Here is a 20,300-nt window from a genome sequence, read left to right as displayed (position 1 = left end):
ATTAATTTTCAATTCTGACTAGATAGATTTCATCAAAATATCTCAAATACCATATTATTATTATCATCATCATTTGTTTAGAACATATCACATGTACACAGCACTGTTCCTACTCCTTGGAGCTGGCAAGAGATGGTACAGAGGCATTCTTCACTGCCCCTGGTGGGGGGCGGAGAGGGGAGAAAAAGGAGTGCCTATTATTGCTCAGTGGTGACGCCAAGTGCTAGACTTAGAATTCATGTTAACCAAATTCTAGAGGGCACCAGATTTGGTGGCCCCTAATCAAGCAGTATAGCCATAATAGCTTAACCAAGATGGGAACCGATATAAAATAGGCAAAAGTCCTGAAGTAGTTGCAAATTAATGCTCATGACACTGTCAGTGGCCCAGGGTGTGGGAAGCTGCTAGGGATCGGGATCCTCTTAAGCTTCATTGCTGGCATGAAGCTAACTACCAAGAACTAGAAACCAGAATCAGATGCTTTCTACAGTGCTTGCTTATTACTACACAGTACATTAGCAACAAGGTACAGTCCATCAGGCAGCAGTTGAAGTCAGCAACCATGAAATCCAAAGAGATCAGGAATTACAAAGAAGATAGTTCAGGAATCCTGAAACACAGATGCAAACATTACAATAAACCAGCAGCACAGCCAGGGGTGGAGGAAGAAATATCCCAACCAATCTGCAGGGATGTGCACAGCAAAAAATTTCAGGTAATTTTTTTATGTCATTTGATTTGGGTGGGGTTTTGTTTTTTTTTTTTTTTTTCTTTTTTTTTTGTTTTGATTTTGGAAAATAGTGTGCACTATTTGCAAATAGCACCCATTATTTTCTGAAACAAAAGAAAAGACCCGAGGGTCTCTGGAGACCCCCTGTCTCATCTGCTGCTGCCCTTGTAGGCAGCTGTTCCCCCCAAAAAAGTAATATTTTATAAAATAAACCCACAGTCACAGCCCCAATCCTTCCCCCAAATCTTCCCTTTGTTAAAAAAATACCTCCCCTTGGGAGCCAGTACCCTAAGGCTCACTCTTGCCCACCCTCCTGACCACCTCCACCTCCCCCCCCCCCCACACACACACAGACTCAATAAGTTCTTCTGAGTGGTCTAGTGGGGGCCCAGGAGTGACCACCCTCTGCTCCCAGCCCTGGCGGACATAATTTTTCCAAATGGCGCCAGACGCCATTTGCCCCATGATGTGAATGGGGCTACTCAATGGCATCGGTAGCTCCTATCGCATGACAGAAGCTAAGGGTGGCCAATGCCATTTTGACAAATGGCGGGCACTAGTTCCAGGAGCAGAGGAATCAGTTCCACTAGTCCACCAGGGAGAATTTGATGATTCCAGGGGTTGGAGTCAGGAGGGTGAGTCGAGGGGCTTGGTTCCAGGGGGAGGGTATTTTTTAACAAAGGGGAAGGGCTGGGAGGTTGAGAAGGGTCCTGTGACTGGGGTTTATGTTGTAAAATATTAATTTTCTATGTGAAACAGCCATCTCTAGGGCAGTGGAGGTGGGGGTGGAGAGTGGGATAGGGGATCTATGGAGACCCTCAGGATGCACTGTTTGTGTTGGGTACCTGTGTGCACTATTTGCAAATAGTGCAGAGTTTACCAATAATGCGCATAAAAAAATGATAGCAAAAAAATACAAAATATGTATTTTTTAATGGTTCACTTCAAAAACAAAATGAAATGACAGACAATGTTGTTGATATTGTCTGTCATTTCAAGCGAATGCACATCACTATCAGTCTGGGCTGGCCCCTGCTAGGCCAATCAGAGGACTACTACTAATACTACTTATCCACTTCTATAGTGCAAGTCGACATGTGCAGCACTGTAAAAAACACATAAGACAGAGTTCCTTCTCTGTAGAGCTTATAATCTAATCAAGACAAGCATACAGAGAAAAAAGACCGCAGTTAGGACAGAACACAGATACATGTAACCAGAGGAATAAGCTTAGATGGAAGGTAGTCCTTCTAGAGATCAGACAGCTCATCTACTGTAGAAATAGCAAACCCCCAAACCCACAGAGTCAGTAGGTATCTAACAGAAGCCATAGCCTAACAGTTGCTAGCTCTCTTTGAGCTAACAGGCCAAAGAAACAGGAGATAACTGCTGGGCCAAAAAAACACTCATGAAAAAAGAATGCCTTGAAGTATTGAGTTAGATTATATATGTATACTGTGGCCAAGGATTCAACTGCTGTCTCCTCCCATGAGTTACATTATGAGTTTTATTATTGACATGGGGATTCAAGGAGCTTGCAAACTCTAATAAACTATTTTTTTTTCAGTAATATCAGCATGATAAATGACAAATCTAAATGGGAATCCCCTAACATGGAAAAATGCAGATTTATATACCTTCCAGATAAAATTATGGATCTCGAAAAAGTGAATGTGACATCAGGTAAAACAGAGACCAGGCCCAGTTCAAGTGCAGTGAAAATTCACTGTAAAGGATGCGCTGAAACTTGGCCCCTTTCTCTGCGTTTGCTGGAGCCAAGTAGCTGGCATAGCTCATGCAGCAGGTATTTCTGGCACATTAAAAGCTCATCGGGTATGAGTAAGATAACTATTGTAATTCTTTCTTTTCACATTTCAATGTTTTAGGCTCCATACATGCTTTACTTGGCTTTATTTTATTTTTTAGAAACATTTATACAGAAATAACATTTACTGCAACTGGGACTATGATCTCAATTTGGAAAAAGGGCACAAAAAACCAAAACAAAAAAGCAGAAGAAATGTCTTTCGGTGTTTATTCACTGAAGCACTGTAACTTTTAATGAGCCTTTTAATGAGGTTATGTTTCCGTACAGTCTGGACTAGGCATCAATACTTTATTTACAAGCCACGAATTCCACTAGACTAGAATTAGCTCCGTGGACTTCTGGGACAAGGTTCCAATGCCTTCCTATTCTTGTCTGCTCTGTTTATTTTTTTTTAGAGTTCTAATAAAAGGTAAAGAAGCCAATATTCAGTGCGGTTTCTCTGGTTAAGTAGCTCTGACCAGCTCTGAGATAGCCAGATAATGTGTCATGTGGCTAAAATGTTATCCAGCTAGATCGGGGATAAGGCCAGAGTGTTCCAAGGCAGAGTTGGTTATCCACCTAAATTAGCCAAATAGCCCTAAAGTTAGTAGGAAAAGCTTGTCCAGCTAACTTGAAGATAGCTGGGAATATTCAATTGTGGGGGCTCACCTCTGAATATCCCAGGACGGTTAGCTGGATAAGTTTGCTGACCGAGCATCGGCTGAAAATGAATCCCATAAAATATTGATAGGATAACGACATAGCATAGAAAATGAGTCCTTACTTATTGAATTTCTTGCTAGAAAATGTATAAAATGAGCCAAATATAATGCAGTGTGTATGTGTGTGTGTGTGTGTATATCTATATAATTTTTGCCTTTTTCAATTTTCTCTCCTTGGTGGTAGTTTTAATACTTATTAACCTATGGTCTAACTCATTTCCTAACTGCATGCTTAGGTATGGCAGTCTGTATACACATCACCTTCTATCCTTCTTGTATTTTCATGGCCCACATTCCCAGCACTGCTTAATCTCATTGATGTCTACTGATCATAGCCAGAGTCTATCTCCTTTTCTCCCCTTCTCTTTGGAAAACATCATCATTCACACTCTTTGGTTACTTCCTGCTTAATTTTGGCAAACCCTATTCTTGTTGGTCCACTCCTCTAAGCTGGCAAGAGCTCTGTACTCATCTCATCTTTTCTCCTCTGAAACCCATTTATCCCCATTGCCTACAGAACCTCATTGACTTCTGGCTTCCTGGATTAAGTATAAAATTTTCATTCTCACTACTTCTGCACCCCTCCACTGCCCCATCATATCCTTCCTCTTTTATGGCTCCATGACCTTTCTTTCATTTTTACTAATCCATCACTTCTTGTTTGTAGAATAATCCCAACTCTCTATCAAGCTGAAGGAATAAAATGCTCCCAGCCTAGCACACAGGTTAACGAGCAGTTGGACGTGCATCCATAACCCCTGATGCAATAAGCGGATCGGCATGTCCAAAATTCACATTCAAACAAAGGCGTAGCTAATAGAGCTCATCACATGAAGATGCCATGTAGATGAGATTATTAGCTATAACTCCACAAAGCAAAAAATCCCCATGCACCCAAGGCGCACTTTTTAGCCCAAAAAATTTTACACCTGCCCTGGAACAGGTGTAAAGTCTTCCCATGCATCAAGGGCTCAACTTAAAAACGAAAAAACTTCTTTTCTGTGGTTCTTCCTATTTAGTGTTGTGACGATACTAAGTAGGAAGAATTGCAGAAAGTAACACCATACAGGAAAAATGTCTTGATGTAAAAAAAAATTTGGAAGGCGCACAATATATACCCACAATATACAAGCTTTGGGCTGTGTATATTCTGCATGAATATTGTGCTGGTAAAATAGCTACTGCAGGAAAAAACAGATACTCGTAAATTGAGTGTTCGTTTTCCTAACCCGTGCACAGCAACGTCTCCTGGGCTCTCGATGCCATGGACGCATTAGGGATGCACAATTTATCCCTAGCATATCCTTTTTAGCGCGGCAGCTCATTTGCTTATTGCATTGACACCCAGGAGAGGTGATTATGCATGCATTAAAAAAATGTGGGCCCAGTTTGGATGCGTCTTTTTAGCACATCCATATTGCATCAGCCTGTTAGTTTACTCTATCTCCTTCAACCATTTAGATATCTTCTCCAGTCTCAGCCTGTCCCTGCTTCTCTCTCCCTCTCTTTTGCTTCTCGCAGGCTGTCCACTGGTTATTTCTTCTTTGGTTGGTGTTGTAATCTGGTTTATGAGGACAGCCGTTTTATAAAAATGAAGCTTACAATACATGGCAAATATTTGTACTAATACATAGGAACCTTCCACCACTATTCTGTCATATAAGTATGGTGTTTGATTAGAAAAATATGTTTCTTACTTGCATTTTTTAAATCTATCCTAGAAGATGCAGAGGATATAGCAAAGCATATTTTAAATCTCACAACCAGCGCCAAGACCCTGCGAGAAGAGGAAATTGCCGTTATTATTTCTAAAACATTTGATATTGTAAACATCGGAGTCATGAATATGAATCTTGCACACATTACCCTAGAAATATTAAATGCCGTCTTGACAAAATTGCAGCAATTGCAAAAATTTACCAACCAGTGAGTAACTCACCTGCTGTGAAGTATCTTTTATGTGTGATAAACTAAAATTCAAGTTTTCTTCAAGAATGGAAGGGAAAGTGCCATGGTGACACAGCACATAAGGAGTATATGGTTGTGTTAAGGTATTTTAATTTATTTCTTACAGGGATGAAATGCCGATGTAGTCATTCCCAGAGCAGCGGACACTACAACAACACATTTGCTTATGTCTGAAGTTACTATACATGTCTTGAGCAGGAAATGAAGGGCAATTGTAGTCAGATTAGAGTTCACTGATGAGAGGATCAAATGATTTTAGAAAATCAAGCTCCTCCTTAATTTTTTTCCCCTCCTGGTTCTGGTATTTCTCATCCCCACTCCTTTCCTCTTATTTATTGTTGGCTTTTTTTCAATGCTGGTGCTAGTATCTAACTTTTTCTAGCTGGTGCTAGTATCTAACTTTTACTAGCTGGTGCTAGTATCTAACTTTTTTCAATGCTGGTGCTAGTATCTAACTTCTGGACATGCCAGAAGTTAGATACTAATTCTGAGATCCCAATGGCAGTAAGGGAATTAAGGTTGGGGGTGGTGGGTAGGGTTCCAGGTGGGGTGAGATAGATAGGATGAGAGTGATGGGGATAGGGGGTGAGGGAAGTCCAGCCTCCTGCTGTGGGCAGTGATTTCTGTATTTATTGATTTTAAGAGAAGGGGACGGAGGCTTTATTTTTGAGGGGGGATCAGGCAGCAGGGCCAGTATTGATTTCACTGGGGTGGGAGATGGGGGATTAGACTGGGAGGCTTGCATATCTGTATTTTATTTTTCTAGCACTAGTCTTTCAATTTTGCCAGTTAAGTTAAGACAAAGAAACATGATCCCAGATAACTTTAACGCTGCTCCTGTACATAATCTAGAAAAAGCTGAATAAATTAGGGGGTCATTTTCTAAGCCTATCGCACGCGAAAAGTCCCTTTTCGCGTGCGATAGCTTGCCAGGGTGGGGAGGGGAGGAGTCAGGGCGGAGAGGAGGCTGACGTGGCGATGTCTTCACTGGCGGCGATAAATAAGTTACGTTATCATCGCCGGTGGTGCGCCCAATAGCACCACCTTTCATGGTGGCGCTATTGAGTGCGAAAGCTGACAGCGATAACACCACGGTGGTGCGATGGCTGCTGGTTTTCGCAGGCCCACCCTCCCCTTTGCCCCCCACCCCCGTTTTCACGGGATTCATCATTCTGCGCTAGAATGGTGAATCCAGGCCTTAGTCGACTAACTCCAGATAGCGGAAGCAGCCAAATAAATTATTTAGCTATCTCAACTCTATCCCACAATGCCCTCGAAATGCCTATCATGTAGCTGGATAAATTTTATTTTGATAAATGGCCCCTGATATTCAAACCTTGTCATTTATCCAGATAACTTTTAAGTCAATCAGATAAATGCCTTTGAATGTTACTAGGTTACTAACTTAGATGTATTTTATTTCTCAAGTATTCACAAAATTGCAGTTAAATTTTAAAACTGAATTCCATAAATGCATCTTGGTTTTTTTTTAAAGCCTATGATATTCGTTTTACTTTATTTTAATTGTATACAGTATTTGTTTCACCCAAGAAAAATATGTTATTAAATTTGCTTGTCCAATATCATTTTTTTCCTGTGACTCTGGTTGTTTTTGTATTATACTTGTTTTAATAAGATTCTGCTGGCATCAGGTCCCAAAATGACTTATTTTAGATTTTTATATTCTGCTTTTTGGCACTTTAGAGTGTACATCAAAGTGGATTACTTTCAGGTACTGCAGGTATTTCCCCATCCTCAGAGGGCTAGCAATCTAATTTTGTACATGAGGCAATGGAGGGTAAAGTGACTTACCTAAGCTCAAAAGGAACAACAGTAGGATTTAAACGCTGATTTTCCTGGGTCATAGCCCGCTGCTTTAACCACTAGGCTCTTCCTCCACATCAAGGCTGTCCTCTGCTATTGACTTATTGTGGTCTTAGAGAAGTCATCTTTGGTTTAAATGTTCAGAAAGGTGCTTAACTGCAGAGTTCCACACACACTTGAAAGCCTACACAGAAAAAGGCAATTTTCAAATATCTATGTACACCGAGTCTGAAAATTGGGTTATGCATGTAAATATATAGGCATGGGGCAATGCATGCCGCTTATGTACATACCCTCTGAAAATGTAAGGTACACACATAAATCTAACAGATGCCCACAAAATGCCACTTGAAACACCTCTTGTTTACGCAAACAAGTTTGTGTGAGTTTGAATTTGGATTTTAGATTTGATTGCTCGCCTTTTGAAACCCAATCTCAAGGTGAGTTATAATCAGGTGCAGTAGGTGTTTCCCTGCCCCAGAGGGCTTACAATCTAAGCCCTAAGTCTTTGAAAATATGTCCCATTATTTCTTGTACTTCTGGGATCTATTTGAAAGCAAGTTGGCTTTCCTAGTCAACAAATTAAGCGTCTGATTTAGTAAAGCTTTTTTCTTTCTGTCTGTCTCTATGGGGAAATAAAACTTAGTGAGTCAGGCCCTAAATGTATTTTTATTATGTAGCACCTGCCCCATCTTCTGGTTGGACACAGAGGAACATTGGGTCATCATATATCCCCATGGACCCCCAAGTTCCTCTGACAAGAAGGAGTGACAAGCTTTTTGAGGCCCTTAGGTTGTGAATATTTTCTGTTCCTCCTAGAATAAACCACATGGCTACACATATTTGGGGTGGTTCCAAAATAAAAATTCCCTAGTGTACTTGTGCAATATGCATAACCTGACAAACAGTACACATTCTTCATACTCAGTCTGTACAGAAAGTAAAATCCAGCATACAGTCACAGAATCTGCAGCACTAGGGATTCGTTTTGTCCCCACACACTTGCAGCACAGGTATCCTCCTGGGACTGGAACTTTCCCTATGATGATACCTAGAAAATATTGCTGATTCCCTTCTTCAGGCAAGAAACTTGAAAATTCTTCTGTTTTCAAGTGAAACCTGTTCTCAAAATTCTGAGGATGCCTCCTCTGAAAAATACACTTGTGTAGACTCTGCCACCACTCTTTGCTGACAAAAAGTCCTGTGGTAAATCCACGTTTTGATTATGTTATAGAAGATCAGTTTAAAAAATAAATTGCCATTAGCACGTTTGGTATTTCTCTTGTTCTTCAGACTACGAATTTCATTTTTCACTACTAAAAAGATAATCCACTCTTGAACAAGAAGTAGAATAATCACTCCCTTCCACTAAGGATCAACTCCTGATTTTTTTTTCACTTAGAACTCTCCTGGACTGCAAGCTCTATTCTCTCTCTCCTGAAGGCCTGAGCCCCAGCTTCCTTTCCTAGAGGAGAGGTAGACCAGGGAACCTTCTGGACTGCTCTTTGATATAGAAACGCTTCTCTCTACAAGATGCCTCCCAACAGGTTGTGTGACTACTCATCTCATAGATATGAGTCTATGAAGACACACACTAATAGCAGGGGCACTTTTGGGAAGCCTTTCCTTTAAACCAGTATTATCAGATGTATATCACCCATCTAGCAAATGTTTCCTTGCCAAAAAAGTGGCGCAGCATAGATGAGTCATAGCTGAGGCACAGAGGTAGATATAGCTCATTTCCCGTTGATAGCAGGGCTGAATTAGCCATGCTGTCATGGGAACTGTCCATCAGGGCCCAGGAGGCGGAGCTTTGTAGTAGATACAGAGCTTTGCTCTGTGTGGCTGTGTGTGCCTTCCCACGCAGAAAAACAGTCTTTCCTCAGTCTGTTTTTTCCGCACGCGGGTGCGCACGCGGAGCTAGAGTTCTCCTCAGCAACTCTTCAACAGAAGGAAAGATGTCCAAAAAACAAGCCCCAAGGCCCTCTGGGTTCAAACCCTGCACTTATGGCAAGATCATGTCCATAACCGATGGACATGATCGGAGCTACAGGTGCCTGGGACCGGACCATCAACAGACCGCATGCAAGCACTGCGGCAGGATGTCGCCGCGAGCTCGCCGGCAGAGGGCCCAAAAGCTGCAGGCATTACGCGGCGAAGAATCGGGGGGTGCTACATCATCGGAAGCCCATTCCTCCCCGGGTCTGGATCACCATCGGATGGCTCCGGTAAGAAGAGCAGCGTCGATGGAACCTTCCACCTCCAGGACTGGAGGCCTGGAAGCTGGCATACGTGCCCAGAGTCCAAACCGGGATCGGCGCAACTCACAGTGGCAAGGCCGAGGGGCAAAGCTGGTCACGACGCATAGTGGTGACGACGCGCACCGGCTGGTGCTGAAGAGTGTCAGCCTCGCGTCGGCAGCGTCGTCATCGCAGACGCTTGAGGCAAGAGTGTTGAGTTGCGAAGTGCCGGAGGCGCCGGGATCAGCGCACAAGATGACGCATGCGCCGAAGACCGACGCAAAGAAGGGACGGACACCCCAACCTGCGCCGGAAGCCCAAAGATCGACGCTCTCAGTGCTGATACCGACGCAAGCAGAGTCGGAGGGCTCAGGATCGAAGCCTACGACGCAGCTATCGGTGCCGAAGAAAAAGATCTCGAAGCATGCGCCGCATAAGCAGAGGCCATCGGGGGGGGGGGGGGGCTCCCACCGACACGACCTTTACAGCAGATGCAAAGCATTCGGATGAGGTCAACCTCACCGGATTTACCACTCAGACCTCGCCACATATTCCCAGCTGCCCAGCACAGTCGGGAAAGGAGGGAACAGCAAAAGAGGCACGAGAAATCAAAACACCGGCTTCATGGGAGACGAGAAAGACCACCAGAAACCTCGCAGAGGCTACATCACCCTAGTCCTAAGGGGTCCGACGTGTCGGTGTCCCCAAGGAGTGGAAGATCTGGTAGGTCCTCAAAGCACTGGGAAGAGGAGTATGTTCATATTACATCCTTCGTCCTCCCTGGTGGGAAAATCACTGGCTCCATCAAGGGGCTCTGTTCTGGATCAACTGGTTCCAAAGAAGTGTAGGCTGGAGTTGGACAAGACGCCCGGGGCACCACCCGATAGTGCTACGCTCGGGAAGCAGAGAATGCCACCACAAATGAAAGAAGCCTTTTCTCAGCTATCCAACGCCTTAATGGGTTTCTTTGAAGTCATCGACTCCACTTTCCATCTCTCGCCATCTTCAAAGGAGAGCAATCCTTCCCCCCAGGGAGAACCAGAACCAGAACCGAGCACTTCATTCACAGAGACCCCCAAATGTCTCTCCCCATGACCGCCCCTCCCACCTCTGCCAGTAGCACTGGGGAGGGTGCGATCACCTCGACAAGAGACATGGAGTCACCGCCGTCGTCTCCAGCATCTATGGCATCATCCACGGGATATCCCTGAGATCCCCCAGAGGATGTACTGGAACCGTACTCAACACCAGAAAATCTCTTGTACCCGAAATTTCTGGACAAGATGGGTACAAGATGGGTACCCTTCTCAATTTAGAGGTACAGAAAGTACCGGATCCACGGGCGGAAACCATGGGAATCTTAAAGATTTTTGATGTTCCAGCGGAACCTACAGCGCTACCGTCGCACAAGGTGCTGGACACCATCCTAGAGAAGATGTGGGCATCCCCTTATACGACAACACCAGTTTCCCGGAAACTGGATTTGAAATTCCGCATGCAGAAATCCCACCACAACTTCCACGCTCGTCATTAGTCGTTGAGTCTGCAATGCAATGTGCCAAGAGATCAAAATTACATGGATCGGCACCGCCAGGAAAGGAGCAACGCCTCAGACGATTTCGGTAAGAAGGCGTACCAGTCCTCGGCTCGAATCAGCCAGCACCAATTTTATCTGGTGCAGTACCTCTACGAAAGTTTGCAAACCTTGAAAGGGGCGCTACCCGACTTCGAAGGGGCACCAGAGACAATACGCCTGCCAATTCAAAATCTGGAGGAGGGGATTCACACCTCCTCCGCACGGTGTATGAGGGGGTTTGAACCATCCGCCCGCACATCGGCATCAGTGATCGCCACTCTCAGAATGGCCTGGCTGCGGTCCAGCACCATTCAGGAAGAACTGCATGAACAACTGGCAAATATCCCTTGCAAAGGGGACAATCTATTCGGGGACAAGTTTCAGGAGACGGTGGCCAACCTTAAGGACCAGGCAGTTGTGGTCCAATCATTGACCCACAACCCAACGTTTACTCCACAGCGGTTCTACACACCTGCCCGTAAGCAGCCATATCCTCGCAGACCCTTTCATCCGTACCAACAGAGCCGGACAGCTCCCTACAACCCCCCACAGAGGTCAACAGCGCAAACTACTCTACTTAGGCGAGGGAGGCCAAGACCCCAGAGACAAGCGCCGCAACAACCGCAGGTAACAGCAAAGTCGACACCCTCTTTTTAGGACCACTGCCATCATCAATGCCACCACACCCGCCGGGCAGGATCTCATTATGTCTGCCGTACTGGGAAGCCATCATGACGAATCAATGGGTTCTAGAGATCGTGCGACAAGGATACCAACTACACTTCAAAACCAAACCCACTCTTCCCCACTTGTTGCCGCCTCAAGCCTGGGGCAGGCAGCCACAGTTGCAACAGGAAATCATATCCCTCCTCCACCAGCGAGCAATCGGGCGAATTCCAACACAAACTCACAACCAGGGATTCTATTCACCCTATTTCCTAATTTCCAATAAATCAGGGGGATCAGACCTATATTGGACCTCAGGGAATTAGACACTTGGTCAAGGAAAAGTTCAAGATGATATCCATGAAAACAATCCTCCTCCTTCTACATACCGGGGATTGGATGTGCTCTATAGACTTGAAGGATGCCTATATGCATATTCCAATGCACCCGTCGTCATGGCGATACCTGTCATTCCAATGTCAGAATCAACAGTACCAGTATCAGGTTCTCCCCTTTGGACTCTTGGCAGCCCCCAGAGTCTTCACCAAGTGTATGGCAGTGGTGGTGGCCCACCTTCGTCTACAAGGCATAATGATTTTTCCCTATTTAGACGACTGGCTGATCATGGCCCCCGAACCCCAGGCTCTTCACAACGATCTGCATCTGACCATGCAGTGCCTGCATTGTCTGGGAATCCTCATCAACTATCAGAAATCCACTCTCATTCCGACACAGTCGATTCAGTTCATAGGAGCGGCTCTTGACACCATCAGAACCAGGGCGTTCCTACCCGAGGACCGGAGACTAGACATATGCCGATTCTTCCAAACCACAAGTCTAGTCAAGACGCCATCCGCGAAACAGATTCTAACTGTTCTGGGGCACATGGCGGCAGCGGCGGCCATTTACACAGTTCCCAACACGCAACTCCACATGCATCACTTGCAATGGGGACTCAAAAAACAATGGAAGCAACTCATACAACCACTATCGACTCGTGTGAAATTCACACAGGCAATGTTGCGCGATATCCAGTGGTGGCTCCGTGGGACGCATTTACGGACGGGAGCATTATTCTCCACTCCGCAACACAAAACGGTCCTTACCACGGATGTTTCCAGGAAGGGATGGGGGGCACATCTAGACCACCTACAGACACAAGGCAGGTGGTCGCCACAAGAACAAACTCTACAAATCAACCTATTGGAGCTCAGAGTGATAAAAAATGCCCTTCAGACATTCCTTCCGCACTTAAGAGGCCGCAGGGTGATGGTCTACACCAACAACCAGGTTGCGATGTACTACATCAACAAACAAGGAGGGTCAGGTTCCTGGTCCCTGTGCAAGGAAGCACTGCAAATCCTGGAACAGGCGGCATGACACTCCATAAGTCTACAGGCCACGTACCTGCCGGGAGCGATAAACACCCAAGCAGACCGCACGAATGGTCCCTTCACCATCAAATAGCGGGCAAGTTGTTCCGGCAATGGGGAGTTCCGACCATAGACCTTTTTGCCACGGAATTCAACACGAAACTCCCATGCTTCTGCTCAGTGTGGGCCAGCGACATTCGCATTTCCTCCAATTCCTCTCCTAACATGTACCATACAGAAGTGCATACAAGATGCAGCACAACTAATCTTGATCGCACCTGCGTGGCCACGTCAACCGTGGTACACTCATCTGCTTCATCTATCAATAGCGGATCCCATACTTCTCCCAAACAGGGAAGACCTCCTCATGCAAAACGAAGGAGCCCTGGTACATCCCATGTACACCTCCCTACACCTAACGGCGTGGAAATTGAACGGCGCTTATGGGAGGAACAAGGTATATCACACTCAGCGCAAAACGTACTTATAGAGTCAAGGAAATCCTCTACTCGTAGAAACTACAGTTTCAAATGGAAGCGTTACACGACGTGGTGTTCCTCAGAAGGGATACCTCCCTTGGATTGCTCACCGGAAAAGTTGTTAGATTACCTGCACACCTTGTATCAGGCAGGTCTTGCCACCTCGTCGATCAGAGTTCATCTCAGTGCTATAACCGCCTTCCACAGACCATATAACGGACATCCCATTTCGGCCCATCTGTTCATCTCAAGATTTCTGAAAGGCCTCCTGCATCTCCGGCCTCCTATTGCAAAGCCTCTGATTCCGTGCTGGCACCATTTGAACCAATGGAAGAAGCCCATATCAAGTACTTAACATGGAAGGTGGTGTTTCTAACCGCATTGATGTCAGCCCGCAGAGTCAGTGAACTACAGGCATTAGTACACTACTCTCCATATCTACAGTTCTTTCATAACAAAGTAGTACTGTGAACTCATCCATCCTTCCTACCGAAAGTAGTCACGCACTTCCATTTGAAACAATCTATTGAGTTACCAACGTTCTTTCCAAAACCACATCAGAATGATAGGGAACGTTTGTTGCACACGTCTGACTGCAAAAGGGTGTTAGCGTATTACAAACGACGCACACAGTCCGAGACCCGGGCATCACAATTGTTCGTCTCCTTCAATCTGAATGCACCGGGGCTTCCAGTAGCCAAACGGACTATATCCAGCTGGATTGTCCAATGCATTCAGTTTTGTCATCAGAAGAAGAACCTCGGCTTACCTTCTCTCCCGAAGGCGCACCAAGTATGAGCGATGTCCGCCTCATTGGCTCATCTTGCTCAAGTTCCACCAATAGACATTTGCAAAGCTGCAACATGGTCTTCATTACACACATTCACGTCTCACTATTGCCTGGATCAGCAGGCATCGCAGGATGCCAGCCTCGGGAAGGTGGTTTTACAGACAATATCTTCCTGATCTACATCTGACTATCCACGCTTTGCATCACGCAAAAAAAAAAAAAAAAAAGACAAAGAAAATCCTAAGGGACTAAGACTGTATGCGCATAAATGGCTATAGTTGCGTGATGGGGAGCTTAGGACTCCCATGACAGCATGGCTAATTCAGCCCTGCTATCAACGGGAAAAAGCAAGTTTGCTTACCGTAAACGGTGTTTCCGTAGATAGCAGGATGAATTAGCCATGCTGACCTACCCACCTCCCTGGATAGTCAGCAAGTTTCACCAACTGCTATATCACAGACTGAGGAGAGACTGTTTTTCTGCATGGAAAGGCACACACAGCCGCACAGAGCAAAGCTCTGTATCTACTACAAAGCTCCGCCTCCTGGGCCCTGATGGACAGTTCCTATGACAGCATGGCTAATTCATCCTGCTATCTACGGAAACACTGTTTACGGTAAGCAAACTTGCTTTTTTTGCTCTTCTGCAGCTTTGTGCCAATGTTTTTCTTGCACTGAAGCAAATCTTCTATGCATTTGCAACATAGTTGTGAATCAAATCCTGTAAGTTTTCTGCTATCTCATTTTTATGCCAAATAAACCTGGAAAATATGTTAGAAATGATTAACAATGGGGTTTTTTTTACCTTTTGCTATCCTTTTTTCCAAAGAATTTTAAAGCTTGTAGAAGAAGTGGGCCAAAGAGTGGATTTCTCTGGTGAAAAAGTGAATCTGACAAGCAAAACACTAGCACTAGCACTGACTGATGTGACAGATGGTGAATTTGAAGAAATGTTCTTTTGTGTTACCTTGTACAGCAAAGAAATAAATCCAGAGGTAAGGCTGAATTCAGAGTCATAGCAGGACGTTTGCAAGAAACGTCATATTTTTGGAAGAATTAGACAAAAAAGTATTTAAACCTTCATATTTTCATAGACATTAGATATTAGGAATGTGCAGGCCAAAGAAATTTTTTTTGGTTCATTTTTTTCATTTCGAGGTTTGGGACAATTAAGCTCTGGATGGGTTCAAAAAAGGTTTGGATAAGTTCTTGGAGGAGAAGTCCATTAACTGCTATTAATCAAGTTGACTTGGGATTGGCCTCTGCTATTACTGGCATCAGTAGCATTGGTGTTTGGGTAGTTGCCAGGTTCTTGTGGCCTGGTTTTGACCCTTGGTCTGACCCAGCATGGCAATTTCTTATGTTTCATTTCCCTGAACTGAAAAAAACAGGGCCATCCAGAGGCCCTCCAACTCCCCCTCCTATCCCATAACAGTTGAGAGGCCGAGGCTAGGCCTAACCTGGCTATGTTGAGTTGAGCCCAGCTATGGCTTCCCTGGGCCTCTCCTACCCCTTTCCTGCCCTCCCAAGAAAAATGTATTTATTTATTTGATAACTTTTCATATACCGACATTTGTATGGCACATCATGCCGGTTTACAATCAACTCAAGGAAGTAGAAAGTTACAATGAACAGGGAACAGGGGAAGGGGAGCAGGCAAGAAAAGGAGAGAGGGGCCAGGAAAGAGCAAGGAGGAATAGAAAGGCAGAAGAAGGAGAAAGAAGAGTAACTAAATTAACAATACTGACTTATTAACAACATTTCAAAGAATATAAAAACATTTCAGTGGATTATTAACATTTCAGAGGATTATTAAAGGCAATTATTAAAGGAATAATAACAATATATCAGAGGATTATTATTATTTACCAGTGTTCCTCTGATCCCCTTTTTGCCCTCCTCTCCCATAAAGATTTGCTGTAGCTGTAAACCTCCTTGGTCCCCACTTAGTTACTTCCATGGAGGTCAATGTTGAAGAAAGGGCAGGAGCTATGCCAGTTTAATCATGCACCTCACAAGTCCTTTTAAAAATAGCACTAATGGTCCTCAAGCCTGCGCTAAAGTGATGTCACTTTGGTGTCAACTTCTGGGCCGCCAGCACCATTTTTAAAAGGCATCATTCCACCCCTTTCTTCATCATCAATATCCACAAAAAAGGGTACGTGGGGGCCAGGGATGTCCCTGGCTACAGAAAACCTTTCTGGGGGATGTGTGACAGGAAGAGGTCAAAAGCGCCCAGGGAGGCCTTGCTTAGACTTGGCTCAGCCCACCTGGGAAGGTATAAGCCCTGAGGCTTTCTTTAAGGGCAAGTGAGAGAAGGGTTGAAAGGATCCAGGGAGGCCCCAAGAATCAGTGAAACAGCCTGCGAGGGATGGGGGATGCCATTTTTTAACAAAACTATAATACTTCAAAATTTTGGGGTATTTTCATGCAAGGCAATTTCAGTTCAGATATGCCATTTGTTTAAAATGCCCCGAGGGAGACCTGACCAGCCGACTGCCTCCATCGACAACTGGGGAGCCCAACTGAGGTGACCCCCCCGATCAAGCCTGCACCCGGCGCAACAGGACCCGAGACTAGGCCTTAGAAATGCCTCTCAAGCTGAAAACCACCTGATCTAAAGCTTGCACAGCCACCTGACATCAGAGGAGGGGCCGGGTGAGTGATTTTCAAATACACACTGACCCCGGGCACCCCCCCCTAACAGCAGAAGACCGTTAAGCAAAAGTCCCTGTCACCATCTCAGGGACTTCAGCAGAGCTGCCGGGAGCCTCTCTCTCACCCGATGACATCCGACTCCGCAGGGGCCTGCCCCAAGGGAGACCCGACCGGCCGACTGCCTCCATCAATAACCGGGGAGCCCAAATGAGGTGACCCCCCCCCCCCCCCCCGATCAAGCCTGCACCTGGCGCAACAGGATCCAAGTATAGGCCTCGGAAAGGCCTCTCAAGCTGAAAACCACCTGATCCAAAGCTTGCACAGCCACCTGACATCAGAGGAGGGGTCGGGTGAGTGATTTTCAAATACACACTCACCCTGGGCGCCCCCCCCCCCCCCCAAAGCAGAAGACCGTTAAGCAAAAGTCCTCACTCACCATCTCAGGGACTTCAGCAGTGCTGCCGGGAGCCTCTCTCTCACCCGACGATGTCCGACTCCATAGGGGCCTGCCCCGAGGGAGACCCGACAGGCCGACTGCCTCCATCAACAACCGGGGAGCCCAAACGAGGCGCCTGCACCCGGCGCAACAGGTCCCGAGTCAAGGCCTCTCAAGCTGAAAACCACCTGATCCGAAGCTTGCACAGCCACCTGACGTCAGAGGCAGGGGCCGGGTGAGTGATTTTCAAATACACACTCACCCCAGGCGCCGCGCGCCGAAGGAGTGCTTCCAAAGGAGCAGGCCCCTTTGCGTGCCCCTTCATGCAGCCCATTCAGCGCACCCTCCAGTTTGTTTCCTCCTTCCTAATTTTATTTTTCTCTCCCTACCTCTCCCAACGCTAAAGAAAACAACCCTCAGTATATACAACCAATTACTGTCCTCTACCAACTCTATTCTCAAATATCACTCGTAATCACCTTACAAACTAAAATAAGCTTAAACCGAAGATAAGAATATGACCAACAAAATCCCACCTCCAAACAAACAACCCAAGCCCTCTAATAACCATTCAGCACAAAAGAAGCACACATCCTCTAAACCTCTCTACAAACAGAAACAACCAATAAACAACAAAAACAACACACATATCCAATTCTCAAGCTATATGTTACTCTCATTCATACTTGTCAACGCCCGTTCAATAATAAAAAAAATTCCTCTATTCAATGACCTACTTATTGACTCCAAACCAGATTTCATTGCAATAACGGAAACCTGGCTCAAAAACACAGATTCAGTACTAATTAACCAACTGTCCAACCAGGAATACAACACCTCCTCAAGTCCCAGAAAAAATAAAAAAGGAGGTGGTTTAATTATCTCTAAAAAAAAAACCCTTCATATCTCCACCATTCGAAATTGCTTTATTTGATTCTCCAAAACTACAGATCTGCCTCGTTTACTGTCCTCCAGGAGCTCTCGAAAAAAACTGCTCCCCACTAATTGAATATATCATGAATAACATATCTCTCAACAAACCCATCATCATCCTTGGTGACTTCAACATACACTTCAACTTACCCACCCACTCAAAAACCTGCCAAACTATCATCGATGCACTATCAACACTAAGGGGTAGATTTTAAAAAAGTGCGCCTTCGCGTACTTTTGTTGGCGCACCAGGCGCAAACAAAAGTACGCTGGATTTTAGTAGATACGCGCGTAGCTGCGCATATCTGCTAAAATCCTGGATCGGCGCGCGCAAGGCTGCCGATTTTGGGCAGCCGGCGTGCGCCGAGCCACGCAGCCTGTCTCCGTTCCCTCCGAGGCCGCTCCGAAATCGGAGCGGCCTCGGAGGGAACTCCCTTTCGCCCTCCCCTCACCTTCCCCTCCCTTCCTCTACCTAACCCACCCCCCCGGCCCTATCTAAACCCCCCCCTACCTTTATCCCTGGATTTACGCCTCCCGGAGGGAGACGTAAATCCATGCGCGCCAGCGGGCTGCTGGCGTGCGGAGACGCGATCTGGGGGCGGTTCCGGAGGGCGCGGCCACGCCCCGGACCGCCCCGGCCCGAAACCACGCCCCCGGGCCCGCCCCCAAAATGCCACGTTCCGCCCCCAAAACGCCGCGACGATCGGCCCCACCCCCGACACGCCCCCGACACGCCCCCCTCGAAAAACCCCGGGACTTACGCGAGTCCCGGGGCTCTGTGCGCGCCGGCAGGCCTATGGAAAATAGGCGCGCCGGCGCGCAAGGCCCTGCTCGCGTAAATCCGGATTTACGCGAGCAGGGCTTTTAAAATCCGCCCCTAAATCTAAAGCAAATAATCCAATCTCCAACTCATAAAGCAGATCACACCATCGACCTCATCTTTATGAACACTGAAGTCTGGCAATCAAATACTACTCAAACCACAGAGATACCTTGGTCTGACCACCACCTAATCCAAGCCAACTTATCTATCAACATCAACCTTAAAGCACCTCAAATCGTTCCAAGCAAAATATCTTACCGTCCTCCATTCAACACTGAACTTCTACAAAAAACTCTTCAAACCAAATTAATCAACATAAATCTATCTAACTCCGAGGATGCTACAACATCATGGCTAAATATCACGAAAAAAGTAGCAGACAGCATCAATCCCATTATTACAAAGACAAAACAACAATCCAAACACAACAACCAATGGTATAATGATAATATCAGAACTGCCAAACGTATACTCAGGAAAAAAGAAAGAGAATGGAGAAAAAACAAAAATACAACCACACTAAATATTTATCGGAGCCACTTGGCACAATATAAAAATATCATCAACAGTTCAAAGAAGGAATTCTTTTCCAACAAAATCTCCAAATTTCATCATTACCCCAGAATGTTATTCTCAATAGTTCAGAAACTTATTAAAACCACCCAAGATTCTACATGTACCAAACATGGAAGCGATGACTTTGCTGACTTCTTCAACAACAAAATATCTCATCTAATCCAAACCAACATAACCAACAACAACCAAAACATCAAACTGAACACTAAGATAACCTCATCATGTTCAAACTTTGATACCGCCTCCACTCTCGAAATTCAATCTATTATAAATAAAATGAACCCCGCTAGCCATCCAATAGACAACATCCCCATAACAACCCTCAAAACAATTGAACCCACCATATCTAGAACTATCACCAAAATCGTCAGTTTATCCCTGACTGAAGGTAATTACCCCAAATGCCTCAAATCTGCAGTTATCAAACCAATTCTAAAAAAGAACAACTTAGATCCTGAAATCCTCGCTAACTATCGCCCCATTTCAAACCTATCGTTCATAGCCAAAACCATCGAAAAAGTCGTACACACCTAACTTGACGACTATCTTGAAACAAACAACATCTTACCTCCAACTCAATATGGATTCAGATAAAACCTAAACACAGAATCTCTCCTTCTCTTTCTAAATGACATAATACTAAGAGGCTTCGACAAAGGTGGAAAATACCTACTCATCCTCCTCAGCTGCGTTCGATATA

The 20,300-nt window shown here is 45.4% G+C and overlaps 1 protein-coding gene across 1 annotated transcript in view; it reads left to right on the top strand.

Moving 5' to 3' along the window:
• The window catches only part of LOC115094596 (adhesion G-protein coupled receptor G4-like), a 143,605-nt gene that overhangs the window by 12,408 nt on the left and 110,897 nt on the right, over positions 1–20,300 (top strand). Inside the window, exons 4-6 of the mRNA XM_029607815.1 lie at positions 2,298–2,413; positions 4,981–5,185; positions 15,004–15,169. Coding sequence (XP_029463675.1) covers positions 2,298–2,413; positions 4,981–5,185; positions 15,004–15,169 — 487 coding nt within the window. The remainder of the gene's footprint in view (positions 1–2,297; positions 2,414–4,980; positions 5,186–15,003; positions 15,170–20,300) is intronic.

This window comes from Rhinatrema bivittatum, chromosome 6, assembly GCF_901001135.1.
Source record: "Rhinatrema bivittatum chromosome 6, aRhiBiv1.1, whole genome shotgun sequence".
NCBI lineage: Eukaryota > Metazoa > Chordata > Amphibia > Gymnophiona > Rhinatrematidae > Rhinatrema > Rhinatrema bivittatum.
This window is presented reverse-complemented; position numbering and strand designations above follow the sequence as displayed.